General features: G+C 55.4%; 1 protein-coding gene across 1 annotated transcript in view; it reads right to left on the bottom strand.

Moving 5' to 3' along the window:
• Tnfrsf1a (tumor necrosis factor receptor superfamily, member 1A) overlaps positions 1–9135 on the bottom strand; it is an 18845-nt gene that overhangs the window by 5083 nt on the left and 4627 nt on the right. Inside the window, exon 2 of the mRNA XM_013023594.1 lies at positions 97–250. Coding sequence (XP_012879048.1) covers positions 97–250 — 154 coding nt within the window. The remainder of the gene's footprint in view (positions 1–96; positions 251–9135) is intronic.

The raw sequence follows: 9135 nt of genomic DNA, 5'->3' as shown, positions 1-9135 counted from the left end.
GGAGGGGGGAGGGGAAGGGAAGTAGGGAGTGGCGGCAGGGGCAGGGCTGGGGCAGGACTCCGGCTCTGGAAGCCCAGGCCGCCCCCCTCCTCCTACCTTTGTGGCACATGGTGCAGCAGATGGAGCTGTTCTGGGGGTGGACGTATTTTCCCGGGGGACACAGACTGTCCCTCTTCTCCCGTCCCTCAAAGGGAAGGACCAGTCCAGAGACCACGGACAGGTGTGTCCCCACCAGCAGAGCCAGGAGCACCTGGACAAGAGTCCAGAGAAAGTAGCCTTAGAATGCCAGTAGTTGTCCACGTGAATTCTAGAACTTTCTTCTCCTCTACTAGTCCTGCATGCTAGTTCTCATTTCTCTAGTTGCAGGCTAAACGGCCCCTGATCCCAATTGTGTGTGTGTGTGTGTGTGTGTCATGGGGCCTGAACTCTGGGCCTGGGCGCTGTCCCTCAGCTCTTCAGCTCAAGGCAAGTGCTCTACCACTTGAGCCACAGCGCCACGTCCAGTTTTCTGGTGGTTTGTTGGAGATCAGAGTCTCACAGGCTTTCCTGCCCAGACTGGATTTGAACCGCCATCCTCAGATCTCAGCCTCCTGAGTAGCTAGGATAACAGATGTGAGCCACCAGCGCCTGGCTCCAGGTGAAAGTTTCCAACCAGGCACAACCCCCTGCTGGACAGAATAATTGTTGATTAAAAGGAATGCATTGTCGTTGTTGTTGTTGATTTGTCGGCACTGCTGGGTCAAAATGCACAGCCTGGCCCATGCTAAGCCTATGCGATCCCCCTAAGCAACAATTCCCAGGCCAGAACTGGAGGTGACTTCAAGGAGAACCCCAGAGCCCCATGGGAATTCGGGGGGGGAGCAGGAGTGGACAGTGTGCCATGGAGCAAGCCCAATGCCAGGGGACAGACACTGGCCGTGTCATTGGCTTCCCTTGTGTCTGAGTGAAGACACGGGACTCTTGAGTGCTTGACTTTCTGCAGCGATCCTGGCGGGAGGCAGGGTTATTTTCCTGCCTGCTGATGGCCTGCCACCGGCTCCTGGATCTGCAACCAAAACCACCCCCAAGATAACCTGTACAACCTGACCCCTTCACAGTGGAGGCTGGAGCCGGGAGCCAGTGGCTCACACCTGCCATCCGAGCTACTCAGGAGGCTGAGATCTGAGGATCAGGGTCAAAGGCAGCCCAGGCAGGAAAGTCCATGGAACTCCTATCTGTAGTTAACCACCAAAAAAAAAAAAAACCTGACATGGCACTGTGGCTCAAGTGGTACAGCACCAGTCTTGAGCACAAAAGCTCAAGGCCCTGAGTTCAAGCCCCAGGATTGTCAAAAAAATAAATAAAAATAGAAGATGGAAAAAATAAAACAACTCCTTCAGTTTAATTGTACTGATTGAACTCATTCCTCACTCTCCCGGACAATAATATTGTTTCGTGAGTCATTTTCATTCATCATCATGGTATCTGCTAGGCAGAACTAGCAAAGCAACACTATAGATTGGCAGCATGATTGTGCGTCTGAAGGAAGGTTCTCGGAGCGAGCATTCACAGAGTTGAGTAAGTAGTAACATTTCTGGATTATGTCAGATCACTAAGTAGCATTTTGGAAAAGAAGAGGGAGAGAAGGGAAGGGTGAGATTGTCCAAAGGGAAATTTACTCTGTGCCTGACCTCTGTAACCCCGTGGTACATCACCTTTGTAATAACAATTTTAAAAAAATTTCTTGGGAAGGTGGCTTAGTGGTAGAGCGCTTGCCTTGCATGCTCGAGGCCCTGGGTTCGATTCCTCAGCACCACAGAAGCAAAAAGAAAAAAGTCAGAAGTGGCTCTGTGGCTCAAGTGGTAGAGCGCTAGCCTTGAGCTGAAGAGCTGAGGGACAGCGCCCAGGCCCAGAGGTCAGGCCCCACAACCGGACCCAAAAAAAATAATAAAAAAAATTCTTGTTGCCAGGGCTGGTTTCGAACTTGGATCCTCAGATCTCAGCCTCCTGAGTAGCTAGGATGACCGATGGGAGGCATGGATTGTACGGCAGTAATTTCTTTATCCGTGTGTATCAAACCTTCCTTAGTACCTCAGAGGTCCGTGACCCATTTTTAAATTTCCTTGAGGGAGGGGGGTTTGGGGGGGCAGTTTGGAACTTGGGGGTGGGGTGGGAGGAAGAGAGAGTTGAGGGGGGCAGGGACAGCTAGAGCTGGCCAGAACTGGGCAGTGGATCCGCTTCCGGTAACAGCTACAGGAAGACTTTCCCAAGGCCTCCCCCCAGCAGAACATTCTAGAAGGCTAAGCTCCCAGCAGGGAAATGGCTTTTTCTGTTCCCAACGTCAGTAGGGAGAAAGCAAAAGCAGAAGTCACGACTGACGTCCACCGTAGACTTCGCCCTTCGGTCTGTCTGGCCAGGACTGTATATCTTGCTTAGCTGTGGGTCACGTGATGGGGGGATAGAGGGGTTCCTCAGAGCAACAACGGGGCAGCCATGAGTCAGCCGGCAAGGACACCTCACCTTCCCGGCGGATCCAGCACCCCCACCCCCGAGGGGGGGCCAGGCACCCCACCCCCCCTCCGCTCAGAGGGCGGGAGGGGGCTTCGGGGTGACAGGAAGGGCCAGTGAGGGAGGAACTTCCTGATCCTGGAAGTGGAGTTCCTTTCCCGAAGAGCGGCTCATGTACACAGTGCTCAGAAGCTGCGCCAGGAAGGAGCCTGGGAGCTGAGCCAGCGACAGACAGACAGACAGACACACTGTGTGAGAGAGAAAGACAGCAGCATTGGAGGAAGACAGACAGACGGACAGAGAAAGAGATACAATGAGACAGAAAGAGACGGAGAGACCTAGAGAGAGAGGGAGACAGATCCACAAGAGACAGAGAGACCAACAAGAAAGAAACAGGGAGACAATCAGACAGACAGACACACAATGAGAGAAATGGAGAAAGATGTAGAGAAGCACAGAGACAGAGAGAAACAGAGCCGAGAGACAGGTCAGAGAGAGGGAGAGATAGGCAGAGAGAGGTTTTGGGGTGCCACCTCCCACTCCGGGGGTTAAGTGATAGGCAGAGAGAGGTTTTGGGGTGCCACCTCCCACTCCAGGGGTTAAGTGAGCTCCGGGAAGCAGTGGCTTTTCCCTGCAGCCCCGCCCCACCCCGTGACTCAGGAGGGAGGGAGGGAGGGAGGGGACCTTAGAGAGAAGAGGGGGAACTTACTGCTTCCCAACACCCCATCCCCCCCAAGGGTCATGAGCCAGCAGAAAACGGGGTGCCCAGCCGGCAAGTGCACCCCACCTGCGCCCCGGCTCCTGTGGGCCCCCCTCCAACTCCATCCCAAAGGGAAGCCTTCCTGACCCCCCTTCCTCCCCCCCTCTTTCCCTGGTCCAGGACCGCGCCCCCTGGGGGGGTTGCCTGCGCCCTGCGGCCAGCGCTGCCCAGGCCTGCCCGGCTTCCTCTCTTTGATTCAAGAAGTGACACCCTCAATTCCCAGGGCTCTCCCCAGCCCGCCCCTGACACCCCCAGATCCAGAGGAAGTAAACCCAATCGACTCTCGCTCCTCCCCGCTCCTTCCCATAGACTGCTGGACCCAGTTCTGGCTTTTTGGGGGGACCCCCAGGTAAACAGGGCCTCCCCCCTTCCTACCCTCCCCCCACACCTCCACCCTCCCTGGCTACCCACAAAAAGCCCACAGAGCCCCCCTCCACACCGCCTTCCAGGAAATGGGGACAAGAAGGGATGGGGTGGAGCCAGGCCTGGACCCCATGGGGTGAAAGTGGGGAGCAGGCCCCCCAGTCTCCCCCAACACCGACACCGACACCACCAGCAGAGTGAGGGAAAGAGAACCGGTCCATCAGGCTGACTACCAGAGGCGTGGGGCGAGGAGGGGCAGGAAGCTGGGTGTCACAGGGTGCCCTGCACCCCCCAGCTACCCCTCAACTTCCGGCCTGGTCTGAAGGTGTGACTTCCTCTGTGGGGGGGGAACGGGCTGGGCAAGAAGACCCCGAGATCTTAACCCTGAACGGCCTGCCCTGCCCTCCACTCCCACACCTGCATGGGGCAACCAATGCCTTGGTACCTCCCTCCCCCCAGAAAGCCCGCCCTCATGACTCAGTTTCCTCCGCCTCCCCCCCCCAAGTTCATGAGATGCTCAACCCCAGCCTGGCACACATACACACCTGTACTAAGGCCATCGAGATCATAAGATAAGACTGGGGGATGTTATCAGCATATGGTTAGTCCAAATCAGTAAATATGGTCTCCCCAAAGTGACCACACCACCCATCAGTGAGTCTCCGCCTGTCATCTTCCTGGGGACCCAGGAAAAACAGACCCTTCCAGAGCTGGGGAGATGCTGAATGTGGACAGATTGACCCATCGGGCTTTGATTCTGGTGGAAGGCCGGGCACTATGGCTCACGCCTGTAGTCCCAGCGGTTCAGGCTGAGATTTGAGACTCTCAGTTCAGGGAAGTTCCTGTGAGTTTATCTTCAAGAAACTAATCAAGGCCGGAAGTGGCGCTGTGGCTCACGTGGTAGAGCACCAACCTGGAGCACAAAGAGGATCAGGGATGGCGCCCCAGGCCCTGAGTTCAAGTCCCAGGTCTGACACACACACAAAAAAGAGGGAAAGATAGGAAGAGAGCTCCCAACGCACGGGAACACATTGACCCCTGGGGGAATTCTCAAACTGTTCACCACCTACACACACCACCCAGGGGTGTGTGCACACAAGTGTACGCACGCAGGCCTGCACGCACGCACACGCCTCTATGGAAGGTTCTAGAACGTGCGCCAATCTCTCAGTGACCCACTGACGAAGGAACTCGGCACATTCCAGGGAACTCAGAGGCAGGACATGGAGAATCTCGCGATCGGCCCATCAGATCTACGCTTCCACTGGGCTGGTTTGCCCTCAACCCCTAACGCACCCCAAAATGAGTTCACCCAACTGGCTGCTAACCCGCTACTTAGCTAGAGACCTGGGGCCAGGCTCGCTCCTCATAGCTCATACCGTCAAGATGCTGGTCGGCCTGCCTGCCCTCTGTCTGTCTGTCTGCGTACCTGCCTGCCCTGTCTGTCTGGTCTGTCTGTCTGTCTGCCTGCCTTGCCTGTCTGTCAGCATTGCGTCCACCTCTCTCCCGCCCTGCTGTAGTCCAGGCAATTGCCCTGTGGCCGGGCTGGCCCCGCCCCGCCCCGCCTCCTGTAAGACAGCTCCGTCTGCGCGCAGGCTTGGACTTGTAGCTGCCGTGGGGTCTGTGTCTTCCAGCCCCTCGGGGCTGGGCTGGGACGATCCTTCCCCGGGAGCAGCCCTCCACATGCACACGCCACACATTCCTCCATTCCTCCCTGCTTTTTCTTTTTTGGTCAGTCCTGGGGCTTGAACTCTGGGCCTGGGCGCTGTCCCTGGGCCTCTTTGTGCTCAAGACTGGCGCTCTACCCCTTGAGCCACACAGGGGCTTTCCTGCCCAGGCTGGCTCTGAACCTCGATCCTCAGATCTCAGCCTCCCGAGTAGCTGGGATGACAGGCGGGAGCCACCACACCCAGCTGCCTCCAATGAGCGCCTCTCTCTCTCTCTCTCTCTTTCCCCAATACTGAAATTGGAACTCAGGACCTTGCTTTGCTCTTCCGATGCTCTCCCGCTTGAGCCACCCCTCCAGCTTGGCTCCTTTTCTTGGCTGGTTTAGTGTGAAGATTCAGTCTTGTGAATTTTTCTCCCTAGGCTGGCCTTGATCCGCGACCCTCTGAAATGTTCCTGGGCAGCAAAGATGACAGACATGAGCCATCAGCATCCGGGGACTGCAGCGCTATGCTGGACTCAGTGTGAGCGCAGTGTAGGAATGGATGAATATTTATGCATGGGTGAGCGAATCAATGGAGGAGTTGAGTTTATGAATGGATGAGTGAATCAGTGGATGGATTCCTGCGTCAGGGTCTGTATTCAGCATTATTTTTCCCACCACAAATGTGCTAACTCTCTCTCTTTTTACTTTCTTTCTTTCCTTTCTGTGGACTTGAACTCAGGGCCTGGGCGCTGTCCCTGAGCTTTTGTGTTCAAGGTGGGCGCTCTACCACTTGAGCCACAGCGCCACTTCTGGTTTTCTGGTGGTTCCCTGGAGATCAGAGTCTCACAGGCTGGCTTTGAACCACGGTCTTCAGATCTCAGCCTCCAGAAGTGGCTGGGATGACAGGCGTGCGCCATGGGTGCCCAGCCCAATGCTCACTTCTTAATGTGGGTCATCAGTCCACACACGCACATCTCCCTCCTCCCTCCTCAGTCCCCCCGCCCCAACTCCTGGTCCAGAAATCAGGAGGGGACCGCAGTGTCCACTCCAAAGCCAGCTCTCTGTGAGCTCATCCCTCTTACGCCATCCAACCTGTCTCTCGTTCCTCGATTTCGTCCACAAGCCTCTAGGTGGGGGCATGGTGGGCGAGGCTGGCAGGGAGCCGGGGAATGATGGAGAATACGCAGCTCTTGCTCTAGCCACGAGCTCTCAAAGCAAGATTCCCCGAACTGAGACGAGCTACGTAAGAAAAGATGTCCTAGAGCCGGGCGCCGGTGGCTCACACCTGTCATCCCAGCTACTCAGGAGGCTGAGACCTGAGGATCGTGGTTCAAAGCCACCCTGGACAGGGAAGGCCTTGAGACTCTGATCTCCCATGAACCACCAGAAAACTGGAAGTGGTGCTGTGGCTCAAGTGGTAGAGCGCCAGCTTGGAACAAATGAGCTCAGGGACAGCGCCCAGGCCCTGAGTTCAAGCCTCACAACCAACCCCCAAAAAAGAAAGAAAGAAATCAGAAAGAGTGTTTTGAAGACACTTTTTTTCTATGTATGCCAATCCTGGGACTTGAACTCAGGGCCTGGGCGCTGTCCCTGGGCTTTTTCACTCAAGGCTGGCGCTCTACCACTTGAGCCACAGCTCCACTTCCAGGTTTTGGGTGGTTCATTGGGGATATAAGGAGTCTTACAAACTTTCCTGCCCACACTAGTTTCTAACCAGGACATCCTCGGACCTCAGCCTCCTAAGTAGCTGGGATTACAGACAGGAACACCAGCACCCGGCTACTACACTTTCATATACATACATATATACACACACACACACACACACACATATCTGTAAGCTGTCTTGGTTTCTAGAATGTCAGTTCTGTTAACAGTCCACTTCTGTTTATCATATTCAGGATTCCTGCACACACACTCACACACACACACACACCTTGCAGACATTGCTGGCGGAAGGATGAGAACGTGAAAAACTTGTGGACAGTCCTGCGCAGATCTAGCTTGCATCCTGCTGCTCCTGAGCTCCGGGCCAGGCTTCTATTCACAAAAGCCATGTGCCCACCGGGTGCCGTGGCTCCTGCCTGCCATCCCAGCCACTCAGGAGGCTGAGAGCTGAGGATCGCGGTTCAAAGCCAGCCAGGGCAGGAAAGTCCATGAGACTCTGATCTCCAAGGAACCACCAGAAAACCAGAAGTGGCGCTGTGGCTCAAGGGGTAGAGCGCCCGCCTTGAGTTGAAGAGCTGAGGGACAGTGCCCAGGCCCTGAGTTCAAGCCCCACAACTGACAAAACAGGCAAACAAAACCATGTACCTCCATTTGGACCTCCATTTCCTTCTATCTCCTCTTCTGGCTTCACTTCTATTCTATTCATTTTTTAAAACATTAGTTATTGTTCCTGTAAAGGTGACGCGCAGGGGGGTGACAGTGACACCATTCACACTGTGAGCGCCTCTCTTTGGACCCTGCCCCCCTTCCCTCGCTCTCTCCCCGTTTTCCCTCCCATCCCCACCCACAAGTTGGAGAGTTCCTTTTCTACACAGTATCTAGTTTTTTTTTGTGGCTCCCCTTACCCAAAGACATACACACTGCAAAAATAATAAAACGAACAATAATAAACAAAGAATGCCAGAAAACAAAAGCGGTAACGAAGAACCATCTTGTTTCCCTTTGATTCTGCCCTTCTAGATTCCCTTCAGTCTATTCTATCTATTCTATACTCTCCCCCCCCAACCCGTGTCTCTCAGTCTCTCCCCCTCCCTCCCCGCCCCCTCTCTCTGTCTGTCTGTCCGGGGATGGAACCCAGGACTCAGCTTGCACGTTACCACATCTCAGCCCTGTCTCTTCTTCTGTCCACCTTCATGGTCTAATTTCCTATGACTATCAGTCGGGGTGCAGAGGCTGAGTGCCGGCTGTCAGATCAGAGTCTCACGGACTTCCCTGCCCAGGCTGGCTTTGAACCGCGATCCTCAGATCCCAGCTACTCCTGAGCAGCTGGGATGCCAGGCGGGAGCCACGGCGCCCGGTTAGAACAGAGTTATTATTCATATGCGAGGGGAATTCCGTTGCTCTCTGTGATCCCAGTGGACTAACGAGAGTATCTGCTGTGGAGCTGGCGCTTGATAAACTGAATCAACACTGCCGGACCCGTCCACGTGACCCACAGCAGCGCCCCGGTAATGACCCTGACCTTCAGTTCACGGCTAGAGAAACTCAGGCATTGGGTGCGAGATGCAAAACTGTGCTCAGGTTCTCAGAGCTGTGATGAGCGGTGGTTAGATCGCCGGGCAATGGAGCCCCAAAGAGAGGGAAAGTAAGGCCCAGGACGGCTGGATGGGGAGGAGGGGGCAAGGGAAGAGAGGGGAGGGCTGAGAGGCAGAGAGAGAGGGGAGAGATGTAGCGGGGCTGGAAGCGCTTGGTCTGGCCAGACATGGTGCCCGCCTGTCATCCCAGCTACCCCGGACGCTGATCTGAGGAGCTCACCCGTGGAAAAAGCAGAAGTGGAGCTGCGGCTCACAGGGTAGAGCGCCAGCCTTGAATAAAAAAGCTCAGAGATGATGATGCCCAGGCCCTGAGTTCAAACCCAGAACTAGCAGAAAGAAAGGAGAGAGGAGGGGGGAGGGAAGGAAGGAGAGAGAGAGCAAGAGAGGGAGAGAGGGAGAGAGGGAGACGGGGGGGAGAGGAGGGAGGGCTGGGCAGGTGGCTCAGTGGTTGAGCACTTGCCTTGCATGCATGAGGCCCTGGGTTCGATTCCTCAGCACCACATAAGTAAAAAGAAAAAGCCGGAAGTGGTGCTGTGGCTCAAGTGGTAGAGTGCCCGCCTTGAGCTGAAGAGCTGAGGGACAGTGCCCAGGCCCAGAGTTCAAGCCCCACG

The sequence above is a fragment of the Dipodomys ordii genome, unplaced genomic scaffold (assembly GCF_000151885.1).
Source record: "Dipodomys ordii isolate 6190 unplaced genomic scaffold, Dord_2.0 Scaffold69, whole genome shotgun sequence".
In the NCBI taxonomy this organism is placed as follows: Eukaryota; Metazoa; Chordata; class Mammalia; order Rodentia; family Heteromyidae; genus Dipodomys; species Dipodomys ordii.
This window is presented reverse-complemented; position numbering and strand designations above follow the sequence as displayed.